The 26,727-nt window shown below is 37.8% G+C and overlaps 1 protein-coding gene across 4 annotated transcripts in view; it reads right to left on the bottom strand.

The window, feature by feature from the left end:
* PTPN4 (protein tyrosine phosphatase, non-receptor type 4) overlaps window positions 1-26,727 on the bottom strand; it is a 197,585-nt gene that overhangs the window by 64,935 nt on the left and 105,923 nt on the right. For all 4 annotated transcript variants that reach the window (XM_003133309.4, XM_005654169.3, XM_005654170.3 and 1 more), the window contains exons 11-12: window positions 17,025-17,088; window positions 13,331-13,503 (exon numbers count right to left, since the gene is read on the bottom strand). In XM_003133309.4, coding sequence (XP_003133357.1) covers window positions 13,331-13,503; window positions 17,025-17,088 — 237 coding nt within the window. The remainder of the gene's footprint in view (window positions 1-13,330; window positions 13,504-17,024; window positions 17,089-26,727) is intronic.

Here is a 26,727-nt window from a genome sequence, read left to right on the forward strand (position 1 = left end):
TGAACATATATGCAGGAAATTTTAAGATCATCATCCACAGACAAGAATAGATAAACGTGACTAGAACGACACGTTTGCTAAAGTTTTAACGGAGAAGTCACAAGCAGTACCATGGTTTTTTGGTGGGCTGTGCCCACAGCATGTGGAAGTTATCAGGCCAGGGACTGAACCCGAGTCACAGCATTGACAACACTGGATTCTTAACTGCTAGGCCACCAGGGAATTCCTGAATGCTTTTACCTATGTTCTCTTTTAAGAGTTTTTTTTTTTTTCCCCCATTACCACGATTTTTAAATTTAGGCAAGTTGATATTTCTTAAGAAAACATATTTCCTCTAAGAAGGATAAACCATACTTGCAATTGTGAACAAGGTAAGAGATTAAGGTTCCCCGATGTTTTGTACTTCCATATTAGAACAATGATTGTAATCCCCTGGATATTTTGGAATAGAGATGACAAGGGAGTGTGTGAGGAAGTTGACAGAGGAGGTATTAAATCCTCTAATACTCCAAATTCCATCTCTCAGTCTTAATAATATTTCATCATTTTAAGTATGACAAGAGTTCTAGTATTCCAAACCACTGCTTATTATGAGGGAAAACAAGCATGTATTTAACATGTATCCACTAGGTGCAGGGTTGTGTCTAGATAAACATTTGTCCTGCTGCCACTTCTACCTTGTTTACAAGATTATTAAGCATTTTGGTGATTAAAAAGTATTTGGGGTATGTTTTTTAAAGTCCATAAGGACTATACACATAAGATCTAACTTTCACAACTCTAGAATATGCAATTTTCTTATACACACTAATATAGTGTTAACTGAGCTGCCATAGGCCTCAATCCTGTCCTCTGCTCTGGTAAATTCTTTGCTGCCAGTCGACAAACTCCATTTTCCAGGCTGCTGTGCAAGCTGGCTTCCTCTTAGGTTCTGTTTTTTTTCTGGTGGGAAATCAGAAAGTGGGACAAGTCAGAAGCAGGTGACTGTCAGATGCTGGCAGCTGCTGTAACAACAGTGGGGACAGGGAGAAACAGAACCTTGTAGATAGCACCAGCCCCAATCAAGCAGCCCTCTTGGCAGATGACTGACAGTGGCTCAACAGTGAGGTAGCAGGTCTAGGCTTGTGGATGCTGGCCCAGACGTAACACAAGCTCCTGATCCTCAACTGTTACCCAGGCTTCCTGTTTGCTTCTCTAAAACCCTCTTTCCTTTTGTTTTTCTAGACTTTCTAACACCCGTGAAACCAACTGCCTCAATTAAATTGTTTTAATTTGAAAAATCAAAAGGGCTTTCTGTTTGCCTGACACAGTAATTTTCCAGTGAAGAGGATTCAAGTGAAACATTATTAGTCAAAAGGCTGAATTAATATGTTGCATTTCATTATAAAAATATAAAGATAAAATGAAAATATGAGGGAGAAATTAAGTATTTATATGTCATAATATCTATGATATTATTCTTTATGGGTGTAGTATTATTAGAACAAAATGCAAAACTATACCATAATCTAAGAACGCTAAATTGTGACAGTAAGATACTATCTTTAGAACAATGACAAAATACCAATTGGTGACGAATACAGGCCATTATAAGTAATTCAAGCAATATAGGAAAGTAAAACAAAAAAGTAAACAGATTAGCCATAGTCATACCCCCTAAGAAATAATCTTCACTATGAGCAGGTAAAAATCATTCTGAAACTATACATACATAGAAAAGACTAAAATATGGATATTACACTGTGATAATGTGATATATGCCACAATGAAAATATTAAATAAATTTTCCTTGAATTAAAGGAAAGAAAATGACTACCATTCATTTAAAAAAGGAGAAGGAGAATAAAAAAGTCAAGGCAAACCTTAAAAACTTAGTGTGTTAACATTTAATTTTTATTACTATGGATTCTCACACTTCACTAGTCCCTGACTTCCACTTGCTTTTCTTAGTTATACTATTACTTTTACTTTGTCAAAATTTGTGACATTTTAATTCTGTTTCTATAGTAATCATTCTCATAGTTGTCAAGAACTGCTTCCTTATTTATCTATTTACTTGTTTTTCAGGGCCGCACCCGCAGCATATGGAGGTTCCCAGGCTAGGGATACAATCGGAGCTACAGCTGCTGACCTACACCACAGCCACAGCAATGCCAGATCTGAGCTGCGTATGCGACCTACACCACAGCTCACGGCAACGCAGGATCCTTAACCTACTGAGTGAAGCCAATGATCAAACCTGCATCCTCATGGATACTAATTGGGCTCATTACTGCTGAGCCACAACGAGAACTTCCAGAGTTGGTTCCATATTTAAAGAATTTATTCTTAGTTCTTTCACCAAGAATCTTGTTGAGTCACTTTGGTTTCTCTCTTGGATGGTTTTACTTTTTTTTTTTTTTTTTTTTGGTCTTTTCTAGGCCTACACCCAAGGCATATGGAAGTTCCCAGGCTAGGGATCCAATTGGAGCTATAGCTGCCGGCCTATCCCACAGACACAGCAATGTGGGATCTGAGCCACGTCTGTGACCAACACCACAGCTCACGGCAACGCCGGATCGTGAATCCACTGAGCAATGCCAGGGATCAAACCCACAACCTCATGGTTCCTCAGATTCGTTAACCACTGAGCCATGACGGGAACTCCTGGATGGCTTTACTTTACATTAATTTTTTTTTTAATGGGCTCAGAGATATTATATTCCCTGAGATTTTATATCTATTTGCCTTTAGAATTTAGAAGGAAACTGGCTAAGTCTAAGCTTAATATTTTTCAGTCATTTTTTTTCCTTTAAGACTTGGTAGACAATTGTGGTCCAAAAGCTACATAAGCCTGAAGAAAGGTTTTATTTGGCATTTATAATATTTAAAAATATCTAAACCTCTAACAAGCCTGATAAGGGAAAAAAGAGAAGACACAAATTACCGATATCAAGAATGACAGAAATGACATTACCAGATCCTCTATTGAAAGTATACTAAAGGAATATTATATTTTTATGCCAAAAAAAAACAAGTATGAAGACAAAAACAGATAAGTTCTTTGAAAAATATGATTATCAAACGTCACCCAGGAAGAAAAAGTGAACTGCTTTATTTGTGTTAAAGAATTTGAATGTGTTGTTGAAAAGCCTCCTATAAATAACACTTCTGCCTTAGAAGAACAGAAACGGAAAATCCTATCAAATATTTTAATAAGAAATAATATCACTACAGAAATCCTTCTAGAAAACTGAAAATGAGGGAATACTTTCCAACTCATTAAATGAGGCAAAATTACGACACCAAACCTGATGACATTACAAGAAAACTAAAGAGAAATATCCTTCACAACATAAATGCAAAAATTCTAAATAAAATATAAGCAAACTGAATAAAATAATATATAAAAAGAATAACAGATCATAACAAAATCAGATTTCCCCCAGGAATGTAGGGTTGCTTTACCACTTGAAAATCAATCAATGTCTAACTAACAGTATAAACAAAGTTAAGTAGAAAACTCATATGATCACTGTAATAGCTGCAGAAGAAACATTTGACAAAAATGAATATCCAACCCTGGTAAAAACTTCCCGCAAATGAGAAATAGAGGAAGTTCTTTAACACCCATGTTACAGGACATCTACGAAAGCCTACAGTTAACAACACATTTAATAGTGAAAGACTGAGAGTCTTCCCCTAAGATAAGGAATAAGACAAGGATGTCTGTTCTCACCTCTTCTACCCAATTCTATGTTAGAGTTCCAGCTGGGGCAGTAAGTAAAGAAAAAGAGGTAAAGAGGATCAGAATAGAAAGGAAGAATTAAAACTATCTTTATCCTCTGGGAAAAAAAAATCTGTTGGAAGTTATAAAAAAAGCTCCTGGAATAAATGAGGTAAGCAAAGTTTAAGGAAACAAGATCAACATAAAAAAATCAATGCATCCGTAAACAATGATAAACAATCTAAAATTAAACAATCTAAAATTAAAATTTAATAAGCTCATTTACAATAGCATAAAAAATGCAATAATTAAGGATACATTTGGTAAAGATGTGAGACTTTTAAACTGAAAACTACAATGTTGAGAAATAAAATATTTATTGCTTTTTGTTTTTTCTTTTTAAAATTTTTATTTTTGCATTACTCAATAAATTTACTACATTTATAGTTGTACAATGATCATCACAATCCAATTTTATAGGATTTCCCCATTGCAACCCCCACCCCCAAAACTGTCTCCTTTGGAAACCGTAAGTTTTTCAAAGTCTGTGAGGCAGTATCTGTTCTGCAAAGGAGTTCATTCTGTCCTTTTTTCAGATTCCACATGGCAGTGAAAGCATTTGATGTTGGTGTCTCAGTGTATGACTGACTTCACTTAGCATGATAATTTCTAGGTCCATCCACGGTGCTAAAAATGCCAGTAATTCGTTCCTTTTAATGGCTGAGTAATATTCCATTGTGTATATGTACCACCTCTTCTTGATCCACTCCTCCGTCAATGGACATTTAGGTTGTTTCCATGTCTTGGCTACTGCAAATAGTGCTGCAATGAACATTGGAGTCCATGGGTCTTCTGGAGTCATGGTTTTCTCTGGATGGATGCCCAGGAGTGGGAATGCTGGATCAAATGGTAGTGCTATTTTTAGTTTTCTGAGGCATCTCCATACTGTTTTCCACAGTGGTTGCACCAATTTACATTCCCACCACCAGTGTCAGAGGGTTCCTTTTTCTCCACACCCTCTCCAGCACTTATTGTTTGTAGACATTTTGATGATGGCCATTCTGGCAGGTGTAAGATGGTACCTCACAGTGGTTTTGATATTCATTTCTCTAATAATGAGTGATGTTGAACACATTTTCATGTGTTTTTTGACCATCCATATGTCTTCTTTGGAGAATCGTCTCTTTAGGTCTTCTGCCCATTTTTTGATGGGGTTGTTTGTTCTTTGATACGGATCTGTAGGAGGTGTTTATAAATTTTGGAGATTAATCCCTTGTCAGTCGATTCACCTGCAAATATTTTCTCCCATTCTGTGGGTTGTCTTTTCATTTTGTTTTCTTTGCTGTGCAGAAACTTTTAAGTTTAATTAAGTCCAACTGATTATTTTTGTTTTTACTGTCATTACTCTAAGAGGTGGATCTGAGTTTATTTTTGTGTATGGTGTGAGAGAGTGTTCTAATTTCATTCTTTTCCATGTGGCTGTCCAGTTTTTCCAGCACCACTTATTGAACAGGCTGTCTTTTCTCCATTGTATAATCTTGCCTCCTTTGTCATAGATGAGTTGGCTGTAGGTGTGTGGGTTTAATTCTGGGCTTTCTATCCTGTTCCACTGATCTATATCTCTGTCTTTGTGCCAGCACCATACAGTTTTGATGACGGTTGCTTTGTAGTATAGTCGGAAGTCAGGGAGCCTGATTCCTCCAGCTCCATTTTTCTTTTTCAGGATGTCTTTGGCTATTCTGGGTCTTTTGTGCTTCCAAACAAACTTTAAAATATTTTGTTCAAGTTCTGTGAAAAATGTCCTTGGTAATTTGATAGGGATTGCACTGAATCTGTAGATTGCCTTGGGTAGTATAGTCATTTTGATATACTGACTCTTCCAATCCAAAAGCATGGTATGTCTTTCCATCTATTTGTGTCACCTTTGATTTCTTTTATCAGTGTCTTAGTTTTCAAAGTACAGGTCTTTTGTTTCTTTAGGTAGGTTTACTCCTAGGTATTTTATTGTTTTGGATGTGATGGTAAATGGGATTGCTTCCCTAATTTCTCCTTCTGATCTTTCATTGTTAGTATATAGAAATGCAGATGATTTCTGTGTATTAATTTTCTATCCTGCGACTTTGCCAAATTCATCGATGAGCTCTAACAGTTTTCTGGTAGAGCCTTTAGGATTCTCTAGGTATACTATCATGTCATCTGCAAATAGTGATAGTTTTACTTTTTCCTTTCCAATTTGGATTCCTTTTATCTCTTTTACTTCTCTGAATGCTATGGCTAGGACTTCCAAAACTATGTTGAGTAGCAGTGGTGAGAGCAGACATCCTTGTCTTGTTCCTGATCTCAGTGGGAATTCTTTCAGCTTTTCACCATTGAGAATGATGTTAGCTGTGGGTTTGTCATATATGGCCTTTGTGATGTTGAGGTACGTTCTCTCTATGTCCACTTTCTGCAGGGTTTTTATCAGAAATGGGTGTTGGATTTTGCCAAAGGCTTTTTCCGTGTCTATTGAAAAGATATATATGGTTTTTGTTCTTCAGTTTGTTAATGTGGTGTATCACACTGATGGATTTGCAGATATTGAAGAATCCCTGCATCCTGGGATAAATCCCACTTGATCATGATGTACAATCTTTTTAATGTATTGTTGCATGTGGTTTGTTAGTATTTTGCTGAGGATTTTTGAATCTATGTTCATCAGTGAAATTGGCCTGTAATTTTTTTTGTGGTATCTTTGTCTGGTTTTGGTATGAGGGTGACGGTGGCCTCATAGGATGAGTTTGGGAGTATCCCCTCCTCTGCAATTTTTTGGAATAGTTTCAGAAGGATAGGTGTTAGCTCTTCCTCAAATGTTTGATAGAATTCTCCTGTGAAGCTATTGGTCCTGGACTTTCGTTCGTTGGATGTTTTTTCGTTTTGTTTTTGTTGTTGTTGTTGGAAGTTTTTAAATCAGTTTCAATTTCAGTGCTTGTGATTGGTTTTATTTTTTCTATTTCATCTTCATTTAGTCTTGGAAGATTGTACTTTTCTAAGAATTTGTCCATTTTTTCTAGGTTTTCCGTTTTATTGGTGTATAGCTGCAGGTAGTAGTCTCTTATGATCCTTTGTGGTTCTGTGATGTCCATTGTTACTTCTTTTTCATTTTTAATTTTACTGATTTGAGCCTTCTCTTTTTTGCTTGATAAGTCTGGCTAGGGGTTTACCAATTTTGTTGATTTTTTTCAAAGAACCAGCTTTTCATTTCATTGATCTTTTCTATGGTTTTGTTTCTATTTCACTGATTTCTCCTCTGATATTTATGATTTCTTTCCTTCTGCTAACTTTAGGTCTTGTCTGTTCTTCTCTCTTTAGCTGCTTTAGATGTAAAGTTAGCTTGTTTATTTGAGCTTTTTCTTGTTTCCTGAGGTAGGCTTGTATTGCTATAAATGTTCCTCTTAGAATGGCTTTTGCTGCATCCCATAGATTTTGGAGTGTCATATCTTTGTTGTCCTTTGCTTCTAGGTAGTTTTTAATTTCCTCTTTTTCTTCAGTGATCCATTGGTTGTTTAGTAGCATGTTGTTTAGTCCCCATGTGTTTGTGTTTTTTGCAGTTTTTTTCTTGTTGATTTCCAGTCATATAGCATTGTGGTCGGAGAAGATGCTTGATATGATTTCAATTTTCTTAAAGTTCCTGAGGTTTGATTTGTAGCCCAGGATGTGATCAGTCTTAGAGAATGATCCCTGTGCACTTAAGAAGATGTGTATTCTGCTGCTTTGGAATGGAATGTCCTATAAATATCTATTAAGTCCATCTGCTCTAATGCTTCATTCAGGGCCTGGGTTTCGTCATTGATTTTCTCTCTGGATGATCTGTCCATCTGTAAGTGGGGTGTTAAAGCCCCCCACTATGATTGTGTTATTGTCAACTGGTCCGTTTAAGGTTGTTAGCAGTTGCCTTATATATTGTGGTGAACCTATGTTGGGTGCATAGATATTTAAAATTGTTCTATCTTCTTCTTGGATTGATCCTTTGATCATTATGTAGTGACCTTCCTTGTCCCTTAAAATATTCTTCATTTTAAAATCTATTTCATCTGATATGAGTATTGCTACTCCAGCTTTCTTTTGATCCCCATTTGCATGAAATATTTTCTTCCATCCTCGCTTTCAATTTGTATGTGTCCCTAGAAGTGAAGTGGGTCTCCTGAAGACAGCATATATATGGGTCTTGTTTTTGTATCCATTCAGCCAGTCTGTGTCTTTTGGTTGGGGCGTTTAGTCCGTTAACATTTAAGGTAATTATTGATATCTATTTCTTATTGCCATTTTATTAATTGCTTTGGATTTGTTCTTGTTGCTGTTTTTTCTTCCCTTCTTCTCTTGTTCTTTCCTTTTGTGGTTTGATGACTATCTTTAGTGGTGTATTTGGGTTGATTTTCCTTATTTGTTTCTGTATCAATTGTAGATTTTTGGTCTGTAGTTATTCTGAAGTTTTGATATAAGAGTCTATATACAGAGAGAGATACATATATGAGAATGTTTTAAGTTGTTGGTATCTTAATTGCAAGTGCATCTCCAGTGTCTTGCATTTGTACCTACCTCTTCTCATGATTTCTGATTTTGGTGGCATAATTGTGCGTGGATGTTTCTGTTTGCAGCCTTTTTTTTTTTTTCTGTCTAGAGAAGTTCCTCTAGTATTTATTGTAAAGCTGATTTAGTGTTGCTGAATTCTCTCAGCTTTTGCTTATCTGTGAAGGTTTTGATTTCTCCTTCAAATCGGAATGTGAACCTTGCTGGGTAGAGTCATCTTGGTTGGAGGTTTTTTCCTTTCATCACGTTATGTATATCAAGCCACTCCCTCCTGGCCTGCAGAGTTTCTGCTGAAAAATCTGCCGATAACCTTATTGGGGTTCCCTTGTATGTTATTTCTTTTCCCTAGCTGCTTTCAAGATTGTCTTTAATTTTGGTCAGTTTGATTAACAGTGTCTCAGGGTATTCCTCCTTGGGTTTTAACATGACACTCATTGCACTTCCTGGATTTGAGTGGTTCCTTTCCCAGGTTAGGGAAGTTTTTGGCTATTATCTCTTGGAATATTTTTTCTGTCGCCTTCTCTCTCTTTCTTCTTCTGGCACCTCTATAACATGGGATGTTGGTGCATTTAACATTTTCCCAGAGTTCTCTGAGACTGTCTTCATTTGTTTTAAATTTTTCTCTTTCCTGTTCATCAGTGATTCCCACTAGTCTGTCCTCCACCTCGCTTATTCGTTCTTCTGCCTCCTGTATTCTGCTGTTGGCTGCTTCTAATGAATTTTTTATTTCAGTTATTGTATTTTGCATCTCTTCTTGTTTGATATCTTGTATCTCTTTGCTCAGTGTTTCCTGTAAGTTATCCATCTTTCCCTTCAGTTTATTTTCAATGTCTTGCATCATCTTCAGCATCAACAGTCTAAAGTCTTTTTCCTGGAAGCTGAGAATCTCATCACTTAGCTGATTTTCTGGGGTTTTTCCTTTCTCCCTCATCTGAGTTAAAGTTCTCTCTTTTCATTTTTATAGGTTTTTGGTGTGGTGACCTTTTTTACAGATAAGTTGTAGCCTCTCTTACTTCTGGTGTCTGCCCCCCTTGTGGCTGAAGTCGGTATGGGGGCTTGCTGTAGGCTTCCTGATGGGAGGGACTGATGCCTGCCCACTGGTAGGTGGAGCTGATTCCTATCCCTCTGGTGGGTGGGGCTTTGTCTCTGGGTGAGATTAGAGGTGGCTGTTTGCCTGGGGGCGGTCTTTAGGCAGCCTGTTTACTGAGGGGTGGGGCTGTGATCCCACCTGGATTGTTGTTTGCCCTGGGGTTTCTCAGTGCTGATGGGTGGGGCCAGAAAGGCATGTTGATGAATATTCTCGAGAGTTTTGCTTTCAATGTCCTTCCCTCACAACAAGCCACATTCACCCCTGTTTTCCCAGGAGGTCCTCCAAGAACTGCAGTCAGGTTTGATGCAGGTTTATATGGAGACTTTGCTCTGCCCTGGGACCCAGTGCACGTGAAAGTCTGTGTGTGCCCTTTAAGAATGGGGTCTCCAGAGTTCCCGTCGTGGCTCAGTGGTTAACAAATCCGACTAGGAACCATGAGGTTGCAGGTTCGGTCCCTGCCCTTGCTCAGTGGGTTAACAATCCAGCGATGCCGTGAACTGTGGTGTAGGTTACAGATGAGGCTCAGATCCCATGCTGCTGTGGCTCTGGCATAGGCTGGGGGCTACAGCTCCAATTCGACCCCTAGCCTGGGAACCTCCATATGCTGCAAGAGTGGCCCAGAGAAATAGCCAAAAGACCAAAAAAAAAAAAAAAAAAAAAAAAAAAAAAAAAAAAAAAAAAAAAAGAATGGGGTCTCCGTTTCCTGTGGAGCGCCTGTGCACAAGCCCCACCAGCCTTCATTGCCAGATGCTCTGGGGGCTCTTTCTCCCAGTGCAAGATCCCCACACATGGGGGTCGATGTGGGGCTCAGAACTCTCACTCCTGTAGGTAAGTCTCTGTGAAACAGTTACTTTCCAGCCTGTGGGGCTTCCCATCTGGGAGGTATGGGGTTTCTTATATTGCATAATTGCTCCTCCTACCTCTTGCTGAGGCCTCCTCTTTGTCTTCTGGAGTAGAATATCTTTTTGAAAGTTTCCGGTCCATTTGGTTGAAGATTGCTCAGCACTTGGTTGTAAATTTTGTTGATTTTAGGAGAAAAGTTGAGCTCCAGTCCTTCTATTCTGCCATCTTAATCCCATCTCCTGAATGACTGTAAGTTTTGTTGCATCTGTCTTTTATGTAAGTCAACTTTCAAAAACAATTTCTGTGGCCAAGTGGCCTGAGAACACTTCGCCTCCTGGCTCCCATGGGTGGCCTCCTTCTCCCGGTGCTCTGCTCAGTGCTCACTCTCCCACTGTCTTCCCCCTTCCTCTCTCCCTTCCCTGCCCAGGAGAGCAGCAGCTGAGATCAAAATGCTGAAGTAACTGGACATCCACAAGCAAATAAACAAACTTCAAACCATACTTTACATCATATACAAAAATTACTTCCAAACACATCATGGACCTAAATATGAGTTAAAACTGTAAAACACTTAGAAGAAAGCAGAGGAATGATCTTTGTCAGATTTCTTAAATATGACATCAAAGAAAAATCCACGCAAAGAAAAGGCTGGTAAACTGAACTTCATCAAAATTATGTGCCCTTCAGAAAAACTGGTCAATTGAAAAGATAACAGAAGGCACTGATGAGAACGTGGTGGAACTGGAAGTTTCATGCACTGCTGGTGGGTATATACAATGATAAAAGTACACTGAAAAAAACTGCAGTTTCTTGCAAAGTTAAACATACATCTACCATAGGATCTGGCCATTCCACTCCTAGGTATTTAGCCAAGGGAAATTAAAGCAAGTGTCCATGCAAATACTTCCCCACGAATGCTCTTGGCAGCTTTATTTGTGATAGCCCAAACCCAGAAACAACCCAAGTGGAGAAACAACCCACTTGATATCCATAATTAAGTGAATGGTTAAATTGTGATATATTTACACTGTGGAATATTACTCTGCAATATAAGGAAATGAACCACCAATCCAGAAAACGTGGATGAATTTCAGAATAATTACACTGAGTAAAAGAGACCAGAGTATAAAGAATATGTAATATGCATATTTCAATTTATATAAAATCCTAGAAAACGCAAAAAACCAATTTATAGATGCAGAAAGCAGACCAGTGGATACATGGAAGAAAGGGGTTTTCAGATGGGTATGAGGAAAATTCCACGGTGGATATGCTGGCTATCTTAATTGTGGTAATGGATTTTCATGCATGTATATGTATTTCCAAACACTGAACTTTAAACTTTAAGTATGCTAGTTTATTGTATGTCAATTATACCTTAAAAAAAAACTGTTTTAAAAGTGTAAAAGCTGACTCGGTCCATATTTCCCAAAGGCAATAAGAGCCTGAAAGGCAAGTGTTACCTCCCCCATGTATTTTTTTTATTAGATGGTTCTTCCTAGTTTGTTTTTTAAATTAGTATCTAAGTAGAAATTTCATTGTGTTTCAGGGATGATTTTCTCCCAAACTGGATTACATGTCCTTTGTATTTATAATCATTATGACTGGATTTTGTTTGCTGTGGTAGAGTGTGGGTAAATTACCTGATTTTTTTTCATCTGAGACTGGTGTGAATTACAGTTAAAGGTTGGTTACTACATTCTATTAATTTTTTCTTGCCTAAGTGAAGTGGTGTGTGTATATTTATGGGGAAGTCATATTTTCAAGGACAGAGGGAAGAAAGAGATCTGCTCAAGTGGCCTTCTTGTATAAAAACCCTGGTGGACATTTAAGTTAGGAATTAAGTTTGTTGAGGGAATACCATTATGGTCTGTACTGTTCTCTCACCGGAGATTTTTTTTGTCCCTGCTGGGATTTAGTACCAATACGTAAGGCTTCTTGATTTTTTTTCCTTGACTCTGTTGATCTCATACTCACTCTCTATTACCTTTAAATCTGCAAGTAACAACACGTTACTTTTCTCAGTACTGCTTTTAGGACAGTGACAGAAGGGTCAAACATGACATCAAGTCACTTTAAGAGTCTGCTTTTTTATGATTATAATTTCCTTAATTCTATTTAAGTGCTGCTACTGAATTTTTGGGCTATTTTTACTTCTTATTTGGTGGTGGTGGGCGGATGCATTTTTAATGATAAATTGAGACAAACTGGGACTTGGGACCCTTTGCTGCAGTAGTTGCAGTGCTTGTATCTGGACAAACATTTCAAGCAACCAAATACAAAGAAACTTATTATAAGGGACTAAAAATAACTGTGTGCATGCCTAGTTGGGGCAAATTATGGATAAGAAGATATTAAAAAACCTAAAAGAACCCAATTGCCACTTCCAAAGAGCCTAGAGCAAAAGCTGGGTGTCATTAGCAAAAACAGGGTTCTACACATGGCCCCTGCACACACCACCACCAAAGGGTGGGCAGACCACCTAAGCCACCCCTCTAGCCTACCCGTGGATCATCCCCTACCCTCGCCCCATATGAGGAACCAGCCCACCCCTCCCACCTTGGAGAGCAAGCAAGCAAGGGAACCTATTGTTTGCTGCAGCAGGGGCCCTCTAAAGCTTTGCCTGAATTTTCCTGTCTGGCTTCTTAGCAATTTCTACTGATTGGGGAGGTGAAGAGCCCTGGAGAGTAACACTCTATCCTGTACTATGCTTTATGCTGTTTTATAAATGCTTGAGGTTTATAATACAAATATTTTCTGACCACATGTAAATATTTTCTTCATAAAAAATTTTTCTTGTAAATACCTAACAAAGACATAATAGAAATTATAACATAAGTAGACTGTAAATAATTAAACATGGTTGATTTACTTTAGAAAATAATGACCTGAAAAAAAAAGAAAAGAATGACTTGGAATATAGTCAATGGGACAGGTTTCAGAAGTCTAGTTATATCATGAGCATCTACAGAACTTGGTGTTGAAATAGACAAAGGGGCCACATTCCATGGAGATTTTGGAAGTAAGTATGAGTAATAATGACTCTATGGTTCAATAAACTGGACCTTTATTTTAAAGGGAAGAAAAATCCAACAGTAAAGCGTCACAGCATAAGCAATACTTACCAGTACCGGAATTTTGAACCTAATGTAAAATAATGTGCAAAAAAATTCTTTTGAGGTGGAAGTGGTCTGTCCAAACGGAAGAATGTGTGATGTTCTACACATGCTTTCCACAAATTTTTACATGCTCTGTAATTCACCATATTAAATCCCAATAATGTTTCTCTAGATTCATGCTGTAATAAATGACAAAACGCAGAAAAAAATCATGAAAATATCAGGATCTAATGTTCCATTTAATTTACTTTTTACAGATAAATATTCTAGCCTTACAAACACTAATTCTTCTACCATCTTTTTAGCTTATCCAATAAAACAGCAGTAAAACAAATAGAAAGGTTTGCAAAATGTGGACCTCATTCAGAAATATTACAATTTGTCCGAACTTTACTTTAGAACTTTACTTACTGTACTTTCTTACACAGTAAGAAACAAATCTAAAAATTGATCTACATCTGTTTTCAAAAGGTACTAACTATAATTGTTTCAAAATATAATCCCAGCCCACAGATTAAACTTTAAAATATATCAACACACCTTTCAACAAAATCTTTACATTTATAAATCTGTCTAGGTTGTAAATAATTAAAAACATTCAGCACTTCTGAACACTACTTTGAAAGCATGCTTTTAAAGTAAGCAACAGCAGAATACAAGGATTTCTTGAATTCTTCTTTAAATACATGTCACAAGAGTTCCTATTGTGACTCAGAGGGTTAAGAACCCAACTAGTATCCACAGGGATGCAGGTTTGATCCCTGGCATTGCTCAGTGGGTTAAGGATCCAGCATTGCCGTGAGTTGTGGTATAGATCGCAGATGTGGCTTGGATCCTGCGTTGCTGTGACTGTGGCATAAGCCTACAGCTGCAGCTCTGATTTGATCCCCAGCCTAGGAACTTCCATATGCTGTAAATGTGGTCCTAAAATGCAAAATAAATAAGTAAAATAAAAAATAAAAACTTGTCACAAACTATGATTTAAATAAATAGTCTCACAGAAGTAAACTATATTTAGCAAGACACACATGATGTTAAGTGGATAGGTCTAATAATGCAAGCTGCGCACCCCCAAACCAGATCCAGAACTGGATTGTTAGCAGCACGTGTGTAACCTTTTCTTCGCTTTCTACCAGGTTACCTTCACACATATGATCACTCTTCTGACTCTTATGATCAGAGCTGAGTTACAAATGTTTTTCAACTTTATATACATGCACTACACATGTATGTCTTTAGGTCTGACTTCTTTTGTTCTGTATTATGTTTCTATATTTACTCATGTAATTGTAAAGCAGGAATCAACTTATTTTCATTCTACATTATAGTCTACTGCATGAATAGACCATAGCTTATTTATCCATTTATGAATGATAGACATTTGACGTTTCCAGTCTGGTGATGTAAAAATACTGCTCCTATGTATAATCCTATATTTTGTCTGACGTGCGTATGTGCAAATTTCTGTTGTTGGATCACAGATGTGTAGGTGTTCACCTTTAGCAGACACCACCCAACAGTTTCCCAAACGATTAGATCAATATATGCTCTCTCCTACCAGCAGTGTATGCTCTGCAAACTCCCCAATCACCGGCTTATCAATCTTTTCATTACACTATTCTGGTGGTTGTGTAAAATTGTCACACTGATTATAATTTGTACTTTCCTAATGTTTAAGGAGGTTCAACACCTTTTCATGTTACTGCCATGAGGATATCCTCAGTTCTGAAGTATCTGTTCAAGTCACTAGCATATTTCTGGATTAGGATGAATGTACAACAAAGGACATGGTGTATGTGTGTGCATTATACACATATTCTGGGCTATTTTACTTTTTTTTCTTTTTTCTTTTGGCCGTGCCTGCAGCATGCAGAATTTTAACACAGGCCCAAGTTATAGATCTTTTCTTTTCTTTTTTTGATTTAAAAAATTTTTTAGGAGTTCCCATTGTGGCACGATGGTTAACAAATCCGAATAGGAACCATGAGGTTGCGGGTTCGATCTCTGCCCTTGCTCAGTGGGTTAACAATCCAGCGTTGCCGTGAGCTGTGACGTGGGTCGCAGACACGACTCGAATCCTGAGTTGCTGTAGCTCTGGCGCAGGCTGGTGGCTACAGCTTAGATTCGACCCCTAGCCTGGGAACCTCCATATGCCACGGAAGTGGCCTAGAAAAGGCAAAAAGACTAAAATAAAATAAAATAAATGTTATTTAGTTTTCAGAAAAGATTTATATTTTATATTTTTTCCTCTAAACTTCACTGAAACATATACTAGAATGTTCATTAACAGCATTAGTAACAATAGCCACAACCTGGAAATGGCAAAACTGTCCACTAACACAGTAAGAATGAATAACTTATTTATGGCATATTCAATCAGTAGAATACCACAGAGCAATGGAGCAAGCTATTGCTATGTGAAACAACATGGCTGAGTCTCACGGTGTTAAGGGAAAGAAGGCAGACAAAAGAGAAAACTTTCTGTAGGATTTCATTGTTTAAAGCAAACTAATTCCTGATGATATGAATGAGAATAATAATAAGGGTTTGGGAGAGTTAACAGCGAGAGGGCATCAGCTCCAGTAGCAATAACAGCAGCTCTGGGGTGGTGGTAGGAATGGTCTACACAATAACATGTATATTACGTACTTACCAAGCACAACGCTTAAGGTCTGTCTGCTTTATTTCAACAAAAACTTCTACATTTTGAGTATAAATGATGAATCATGGTCACTTAGTAGACTAATATTCTCTATAAAACGCATTTGATTCAAGTACATTTTTAAGGTTTTTGAACACATTTTATACACATATACAAATACATGTGCACTAATTTGTCAATATTTCTAATACTGTAAATCAAAGGATAAGGTTACTTTAATTTGATGAAATAGATAAAACCATTTATAAGATGAAAGTCTTTCCCACATTGCACTTTCTAAGATAATTCAACGTGTTGTATTTAATGTATAAAAAAAAAGACATTACCACTCCAACCAAGGGAGGAAATATACTACATGTTCATGAATTAAAAACAAAATTAAACACTCAGGCTCCCTAAAATGTCTGTACGAAAGGAAGTGCTGTAGACTTAGTTTAAAAAAAAAGAGAGAGATAGAGAAGGAAAAGAAAAAGAACATAAAAATGCTCAGTTACTACTTCCCTCATGAATGGACCCTGAGGACTAACAATGAACAACTGAGGTCAGTTTATAAGCTCAAGAGACAGCAGAATGGACACCTAGAATAACTTCAAATTAGAACCACAGAAAGAGCAGGGAAATACTTTGTCATAAAATGTGAATTAACTAAGTAGACAGTTATCAACATTCTTAGTAACATTTTTACTCATACTAAAAATACTGTCATAAATGACTACTTATCCCCCCTCCCCACTTTTTAGGGCAACACCTGCAGCATATGGAATTTCTGGGCTAGGGGTTGAATCGGAGCTGCAGCTGCCAGCCTACAACACAGCCACAGCAACGTCAGATCAGATCCAAGCTGCATCTGTGACCTACGCTGTACTTTGTGTCAACGCCAGATCCTTAACCCACTGAGTGAGGCCAGGGACTGAACCTGCATCCTCATCGATGCTATTTGGGTCCTTAAGCTGCTGGGCCACAATAGGAACTTTATGAGTGACTACTTATTTCTTAAAAGATTTAATTTATATTATTAAGTATTAGCTTAATACTCACCAATTCTTTTCTAAGTTGAATAAAAAACTGTTTGCACTTAAAAGAAATTTTTACAATCTTCAACCTGGATAAAAAGAAAATGAATCAGAGTGTTTAAAATACTGAACAAAGACAAAAACATTAACAGAAATTAAAAATAATCTTTTAACTGTATATCTGGTTATGTCCAAATATTTAATTATATATACATATATAAAGTACACAAAGAATCTAAATTTTTTGGAGCTTCATGAAAAAACAATTAGAATTTATATGCTCAACTATGTGAAGTTTTATCAGAATACTAACTGTGAACCATACAGTTCCCAACTTTATATCTAAAGAAATACAAAAAAACACATATCACAGCTTAAAATTTCAAGAATATCAGTGATATTATTCACTCTTTTAAACTGTAAGTGGGTTTCTTGTTCTGCATGTAAGGAGCTTGAAAATCACCCCTCCATCCTAGCAATAAGTGAAAAACCCACAGACTGAAGAATCAACAACCCTTCTTGGATCCATAAGAAAGGGCAGAGCGAATACAGGGTAAAGTGCTACCCCCAAGGTTTAAGAAACTACCAGTGGAGCACAGGGAATCAGAGCTCAGGAGAGAAGAGATGAGGGGCAGACACTGCTAGAGGAGCCAGTGCTGGGCAGGAAAATGGCAATGGAAGGGGGAACCCTCTATGAACTGATGAAGCCCCAGCGTGGTCAACTCCAAGAGTTAAAAACGCCAAGAGAACCCAGTCCTGGGGAGACCTCACAATAATGTGAGATTTACCTCTAGAAGCTGAACAAGATTCTGACAGTAATAACTGGAGAAAAATAACCCCACATTTCGGACAGGGAAAGAGGAAAAGGAACCATGTTAAAACAGGTCAGACTCACTAAAAAGAGGAGAGAAAGAACCCAAATAACCAAAATTATAAATGAAAAAGGAGAAATCACAACGGATACAGCAGAAATACAAAAAACCATAAGAGAATACTATGAACAACTATACGGCAACAAGTTTGACAATCTGGAAGAAATGGACAATTTTCTAGAATCTTACAGCCTGCCAAAACTGAATCAAAAAGAAACAGACCAACTGAACAAACCGATCACTAGAAATGAAATTGAAGAGGTCACAAAATCACTCCCTACAAACAAAAGTCCAGGACCAGATGCTTCACAGGTGAATTCTATCGAACATATAAAGAGGAATTGGTGCCCAACCTCCTTAAACTCTTTCAAAAGGTTGAAGAAGAAGGAATACTCCCAAAGACATTCTATGAGGTCACCATCACCCTCATTCCAAAACCAGGCAGAGATACCACCAAAAAAGAAAACTATCGCCCAATATCATTGATGAATATAGATGCAAAAATTCTCAACAAAATCTTAGCCAACCGAATCCAACAACATACCAAAAAAATTATACAACATGACCAGGTTGGGTTCATCCCAGGTTCACAAGGATGGTTCAACATACGCAAATCAATCAACATCATACACCACATTAACAAAAAAAAAAGTCGAAAATCATATGATCATCTCAATAGACTCAGAAAAAGCATTTGACAAAGTCCAACATCCATTCATGATCAAGACCCTCGCCAAAGTGGGTATAGAGGGAACATTCCTGAATATAATCAAAGCCATTTATGATAAACCCACAGCAAATATAATACTCAATGGGGAAAAACTGAAAGCCTTCTCACTCAAATCTGGAACAAGACAGGGATGCCCACTCTCATCACTGCTCTTCAACATAGTGTTGGAAGTCCTAGCCACAGCAATTAGACAAACCAAAGAAATCAAAGGCATCCAGATAGGAAGAGAAGAGATCAAACTGTCACTGTATGCAGATGACGTGATACTATACATAGAAAACCCTAAGGATTCAACCCAAAAACTACTTGAACTGATTAATAAATTCAGCAAAGTGGCAGGATGTAAGATTAACATTCAGAAGTCAGTGGCATTTCTGTATACCAGCAATGAAATATTAGAAAAGGAATACAAAAATACGATACCTTTTAAAATTGCACCTCACAAAATCAAATACCTCGGAATACACCTGACCAAGGAGGTAAAGGACCTATATGCCGAGAACTATAAAACTTTAATCAAAGAAATCAAAGAAGATGTAAAGAAATGGAAAGATATTCCATGTTCCTGGATTGGGAAAATCAATATTGTAAAAATGGCCATCCTACCCAAAGCAATCTACAGATTCAATGCAATCCCTATCAAATGACCCATGACATTTTTCACAGAACTAGAACAAACAATCCAAACATTTATATGGAACCACAAAAGACCCAGAATCACCAAAGCAATCCTGAGAAACAAAAACCAAGCAGGAGGCATAACTCTCCCAGACTTCAAGAAATACTACAAAGCCACAGTCATCAAAACAGTGTGGTACTGGCACCAAAACAGACAGACACACCAATGGAACAGAATAGAGAACCCGGAAATAAACCCTGACACCTATGGTCAATTAATCTTTGACAAGGGAGGCAAGAACATAAAGTGGGAAAAAGAAAGTCTATTCAGCAAGCATTGCTGGGAAACCTGGACAGCTGCATGCAAAGCAATGAAACTAGAACACACCCTCACACCATGCACAAAAATAAACTCCAAATGGCTGAAAGACTTAAATATACGACAGGACACCATCAAACTCCTAGAAGAAAACATAGGCAAAACACTCTCTGACATCAACATCATGAATATTTTCTCAGGTCAGTCTCCCAAAGCAACTGAAATTAGAGCAAAAATAAACCCATGGGACCTCATCAAACTGAAAAACTTTTGCACAGCAAAGGAAACCCAAAAGAAAACAAAAAGACAACTTTCAGAATGGGAGAAAATAGTTTCAAATGATGCAACCGACAAGGGCTTAATCTCTAGAATATATAAACAACTTATACAACCCAACAGCAAAAACGCCAATCAATCAATGGAAAAATGGGCAAAAGACCTGAATAGACATTTCTCCAAAGAAGATATACAGATGGCCAACAAACACATGGAAAAATGCTCAACATCGCTGATTATAAGAGAAATGCAAATCAAAACTACCATGAGATACCACCTCACACCAGTCAGAATGGCCATCATTAATAAGTCCACAAATAACAAGTGCTGGAGGGGCTGTGGAGAAAAGGGAACCCTCTTGCACTGCTGGTGGGAATGTAAACCGGTACAGCCACTATGGAGAACAGTTTGGAGATACCTTAGAAATCTATACATAGAACTTCCATATGACCCCAAAATCCCACTCTTGGGCATCCATCCGGACAAAACTCTACTTAAAAGAGACACACGCACCCGCATGTTCATTGCAGCACTATTCACAATAGCCAGGACATGGAAACAACCCAAATGTCCATCGACAGAGGATTGGATTCGGAAGAGGTGGTATATATACACAATGGAATACTACTCAGCCATAAAAAAGAATGACATAATGCCATTTGCAGCAACATGGATGGAACTAGAGAATCTCATACCGAGTGAAATGAGCCAGAAAGACAAATGCCATATGATATCACTTATAACTGGAATCTAATATCCAGCACAAATGAACATTTCCACAGAAAAGAAAATCATGGACTTGGAAAACAGACTTGTGGCTGCCTGATGGGAGAGGGAGGGCGTGGGAGGGATTGGGAGCTTGGGCTTATCAGACACAACTTAGATTTACAAGGAGATCCTGCTGAATAGCATTGAGAACTTTGTCTAGATACTCATGTTGCAACAGAACAAAGGGTGGGGAAAAAATGTAAATGTAATGTATACATGTAAGGATAACTTGATCCCCTTGCTGTACACTGGGAAAAAAAAAAAAAAAAGGTCAGAGCACTCTATTCCTAATAAGGTGTGCCTTTTGAGGAAACTAGTCAACCAAAGCTTAACTGACCTGTGGAAGGGAAAACCCAATTTCATCCCACTCCAGCCATCCTGTCCCACCTGTGAAACACCTGTGAAGCTCATGATCCAAGAGCCTAGGCTGATTAACACTCTAAGAATGCATATGGAGAAATGGGAACCCTCTTGAATTGTTGATGGGAAGGTAAGTTGCTGTAGCCACTGTGAAGAATGGTATGGAGATTCCTTAAAAAAACCTACATATGGAAAAACCATGTGATCCAGCAATCCCACTCCTGGGCATATATCTGGAGAAAACCATAATTCAAAAAGATACATGCCCTCCAATGTTCACTGCAGCACTATTTACAATAGCCAAGACATGGAAGCAGCTTAAATGTCCATTGACTGATGAATGGATAAAGAAGATGTGGAATATATACAAAATGGAATACTAACCAGCCGTAAAAAAGAACTAAATAATGCCATTTGCAGCAACATAGACTGACGTAAAGATTATCACAGTAAGCGAAATAAGTCAGATGGAGAAAGACAAATACCATATGATATCACTTATATATGGAATCTAAAAAATAATACAGTGAATGTATATGCAACACAGAAATAGACTCTCAGGTATAGAAAATAAACTGTGGTTACCAAACGGGAGTGGGAAGGGGGGAGGGACAAATTAGGGGTTTGGGATTAAGAGATATAAACTCTTATATAAAATAAATAAGCAACAAGGATATACTATACATGTATAGTACAGAGAATTATAACCATTTATCTTGTAATAACCTATAATGGAAGATAATCTACAAAAATACCAAATCACTATGCTGTATACTTGAAACTAAAACAATATTGTAAATCAATTATACTTTAATTTTTAAAAACTTCTAGGAGTTCCCATCATGGCGCAGTGGTTATCGAATCCGACTAGGAACCATGAGGTTGCGGGTTCGGTCCCCGCCCTTGCTCAGTGGGTTAACGATCCGGCGTTGCCGTGAGCTGTAGTGTAGGTTGCAGACGCAGCTTGGATCCTACGTTGCTGTGGCTCTGGTGTAGGCCGGTGGCTACAGCTCCGATTGGACCCCTAGCCTGGGAACCTGCGTATGCCGTGAGAGCGGCCCAAGAAATAGCAAAAAGACAAAAAAAAAAAATAATAATAATAATAAATAAATAAATAAACAAATAAAAACTTCTAAAAATTTAGGAGTTCCTGCTGTGGCGCAACAGGATTGGCGGCATCTTGAGAATGCTGGGATACAGGTTCAATCTTCAGCCTGGCTCAGTACGTTTAGGATCTGGTGTTGTCGCAGCTGCAGTTTAGGTCACAACTATGGCTGGGATCTGATCCCTTGCCCAGGAACTCCATATGATGTGGGGCAGCCAAAAAAGAAAAAAAAAACTCTGGAAAAATTTAAATTTATATGTATTTGCTATCTCTGTCCACTATTAGCACCTAGAAGCAAACCTAGTCCAATAACAATGAACGTACATAATGCCCTATAAACTATTCCACACTAAAAGAAACCAGGACTCCTTGGGAGAACTGGCTAATTTCAGAGCTGGGGCAGGGAAAATACAAGATCAGGCTAAACGTCTTGTGCCACTAAGTAAAGATGTCCCAAAATCTGATGGGAACAAATCAAAAAACATGAGAGGCAATTAAAAGGGGCTCCCACCACCCAAATGAGAAAATTTAAGTTTCAAAATAATTAATAACAAGAATGGATACTATTCTAAATAAAATAAGAATCCACATATCTAAATTGATACTAATTTTTTTAGGTGAGGGAGGGAATAACTCTTTTTTGCAGAATAATGTCAAATGATAAATATAAAAGAAATAATACAAATAGAAAATTGCCACATCTAGATATATCACAGTTAAACTGTTAGAAACCACAGAAAAACTTGACAGCAGCAAGACTGACTCATCACATACAAGGGAACCTCAATTACATCAATTACATTAATTGGGAAACATGAAGGTCAGAGACAGAGGATGACACATTCAAATTACTAACGGAAAATGACAATCAACAAGAACTGAATATCCAGCAAAACAATACTTAAAAGGAGAATTTAAGATATTCAGATGAACAAAAAGAATTTGTTGGAGTTCCAGTTGTGGCTCAGTGGCTAATGAATCCGACTAGGAACCATGAGGCTGCGGGTTCAATTCGTGGCCTTGCTCAGTGGGTTAAGGATCTGGCATTGCCGTGAGCTGTGGTGTAGGTCACAGACTCGGCTCGGATACTGTGTTGCTGTGGCTCTGGCGCAGGCCAGCGGCTACAGCTCCGATTGCACCCATAGCCTGGGAACCTCCATATGCCTCAGCAGTGGCCCAAGAAATGGCAAAAAGACAATAAATAAATAAATAAATAAATAAATAAATTAATTCATTAAAAAAAAAGAATTTGTCAGTAGATCTTTCCTAGAAAATAAGATTAAAGATGAAATGAAAGCATGTTAGATCATAACTAAAATCCACAAGAATAAATAAAGACTATCATTAAGGATAACTACATGGCTAAATATAAACAACAGTATAATTTTGAGTTCTCGCGTGGGTCAGTAGTTAATGAATCCAACTAGGAATATGAGGTTGCAGGTTTGATCCCTGGCCTTGCTCAGTGGGTTAAGGATCTGGCATTGCTGTGAGCTGTGGTATAGGTTGCAGATGCGGCTTGGATCCTGCATTGCTGTGGCTATGGCATAAGCCAGCGGCTACAGCTCCGATTGGACCCCTAGCCTGGGAACCTCCATATGCTGTGAGTGGGGTCCTATAAAGCAAAAACAAAACAAAACAAAAATAAAAACAGTATAATTTTATTTTGGAATTTTAAGTTTTTTTTTTATTCCTGATTTAAAAGACAACTGCATAAAACAACATTTATATCATGGTGTTGACAGGCTTATATTGTATAAAAAATGTAATTTGTATCACAACAGTACGAAGGAGAATGGAAAGTGAGCTATACAGGAGTAGTTTCTATGTGTTACCAAAACTGAGTTTCTATTTACCCTCCACTAAATGGTTATAGGTAAACTCCCATGGGAATGTCAGTTGACCCTTTAACAACATGGGTCTGAACTGTGAAGGTCCACTTATATGCACATATTTTTCAATAAATATACAGTTGGCTCACCATATGTAGATGTAGAACCCCAGGTGTAAAGGACTTAAATATCTGCGGATTTCAATATATGCAGGGGGTCCTGGAATAAATCCCCCACAGATATCAAGGGACAACTGTTTTAAGAAATAAACACAGGAGTTCCAGTCATGGCTCAGCGGAAATGAACCCAACTAGTATCCATGAGGACATGGGTTAGATCTCTGGCTCCACTCAGTGGGTTAAGGATCCAGCGTTGCTGTAGGCTGTGGTGTAGGTCTCAGACGTGGCTTGTATCTGGTGTTATTGTGGCTATGGTGTAGGCTAGTGGCTACATCTCCAATTCGACCCATATCCTGGGAACCTCCATATGCCACAGATGTGCCCCTAAAAAAGACGAAAAAATTTAAAAAAAGAAGTAAACACAAAATAATACAGTAAAATAAGCAGAATTAAAATGACAGGCTAGAACATATCTTCTTAAAACAAAAGACCATGCTGTAGGAATGGAGGAAAAAAGGAGATAAGACACAAAGAAAACTAGCAAAATGGCATTAGCTTATCAATAACAACATTAAATGTAAATGGACTAAAAACTCAAACCAAAGATTGGCAGGATAGACCCTTCTTTTAACCCTGCTCCATTTATATGCTCTCTACAGAAGATACATTTCAAATATATTATACAATATGGAGAAGATAGCCAATACTTTATAGTAACTATAAATGGAATATATGACCTGTAAAAATTGTGAATCACTATATTATACACCTATAACTTATATACTATTGTACATCAACTATACTTTAAAATTTTTTTAAAGACCATAACTAGAAATAAGAAAATATATGGAAGAAACAATCTCACTACTGTATAAACACAAATATACAGTAAAGGCAACAGACCACCCACTTTAAAAAAGCTAGTAGGATGGTTAAAATACAAAAGTGTACGATCAACTATAACTACAATAACTAGTTAGGAGATACACAAATAAGACAGTAAAAACAAAACGTGAGAGACAAGGAGTAAAAAATGACATTTTTCACAGAAATAGAACAACAACAAAAAATCATCAAATTTGTATGGTACCTTGGAGTTCCCATTATGGCTCAGTGGGTTACAAACCCAACTAGTATCCATGAGGATGCAGCTTTGATCCCTAGCCTGGTTCAGTGGGTTAAGGACCCGGCATTGCCATGAGCTGCAGTGTAGGTCGCACTGAGGCTTGGATCCCACATGGCATGGCTGTGGAACTTCCATATACCATGGAAGCAGCCCTAATAAACTATGTACATTTAAAAGAGTGTACTATGTACATTTAAAAGGAACATGCTGTTACTAATCATAGTATTATATACCAATTAAATCAAGAGATATGATAGTGCTTGAATCTATTCAGCTGATTTTTTTTTTTTTTTTGGTCATGCCCATAGCACATGGACATTTCCAAGCCAGGGATCAAACCTGCATCCAAGCTGCTGCACCACAAGAGAACTCACAAGCTGTTTTTTTATTGTATAGTTTTTCTGTTGATTTTCAAAACTACTAATTGTAGGGATGGAGTAGGATAGTTATACAGGTAGTTGTAGAAGTCCCAATTGGGAGAGAGAAACCTAAGTAATTTGGGGAGACCACTGGAAGTTAATAATCACTCAGGAAAGCCATCAGAAGGCAAGCATGTTTAATTATAAAAGCATCAATAAAAGCATGAGATATGCCCCAGGTCATTAAATGAAAGACAAAATGAGGCCTGCATTCAAGTTCAGCAAAACCTTAGGACCAAGGACAGGAATTTAAGGGGAAAATGATGTTCCAAAGTAGGAGACCCTCATTATATGGAGACCTATGATGATGCAACATATTTTAGCCTATGTAGTCGCCCCTCTGCTGATATGAATAAGCACCATGACAGTGCTAGTTTGACCTCATAGGGTCAAATACTCTCTTACAGGTTAAAAAGGAGGAGCTAAAGATGTAAGCCCTATCTATGGTCCCTTCAAAGAAAGAGGAAGAGTCAGTCTTTTCTCCCTCCCCATTCTCCTAGGATTATACTAATGTAGCCCACCAAACACTTCTTTGCCTGCCCACTTGTATCTATCTCTCAAGTGTTTTATCTTAATAAACTTTTTTTTTTTTTTTGGTCTTTTTAGGGCCACACCCATGGCAAATGGAGGTTCCCAGGCTAGTGTTCAAATTGGAGGTGCAGCTGCCAGCCATAGCAACTCGGGATCCGAACTGCATCTGTGACCTACACCATAGCTCATGGCAATGCCGGATCCTTAAGCCACTGAGGAAGGCCAGGGATCAAACCTGTGTCCTCATGGATGCTAGTCAGATTCATCTGCACTGAGCCACGATGGGAATGCCCTATCCTAATAAATCTACTTCTTGCCTATCACTTTGTCTCTGGCTGAACTCCTTCTGTGCTGAGACAAAAAGAACCTGAACTTCAATAAGCCCAGACACCAGGTGAGTGAATCTAATTTAAAAAACTGTGGGTTCAATTCCCAATCTGGATTCTGGCTGGGTTGAAGTCATTAAGTGTTGTCAGCTTCAATTTCTGAGAGGGATATGTGCCTATCTCCAACTATAACCGTAGAATATTCTTTATTTTCCTTATATTTTGCTTCATGTATTTTGAAACTGAGTTATTATGCATGTGTATACTTACAACTATTTCTTGTATTTTTTCAGGTGTACAGGTCATACTTTCCTTTATCTTTGCATG

Source organism: Sus scrofa, chromosome 15, assembly GCF_000003025.6.
Source record: "Sus scrofa isolate TJ Tabasco breed Duroc chromosome 15, Sscrofa11.1, whole genome shotgun sequence".
Lineage (NCBI taxonomy): Eukaryota > Metazoa > Chordata > Mammalia > Artiodactyla > Suidae > Sus > Sus scrofa.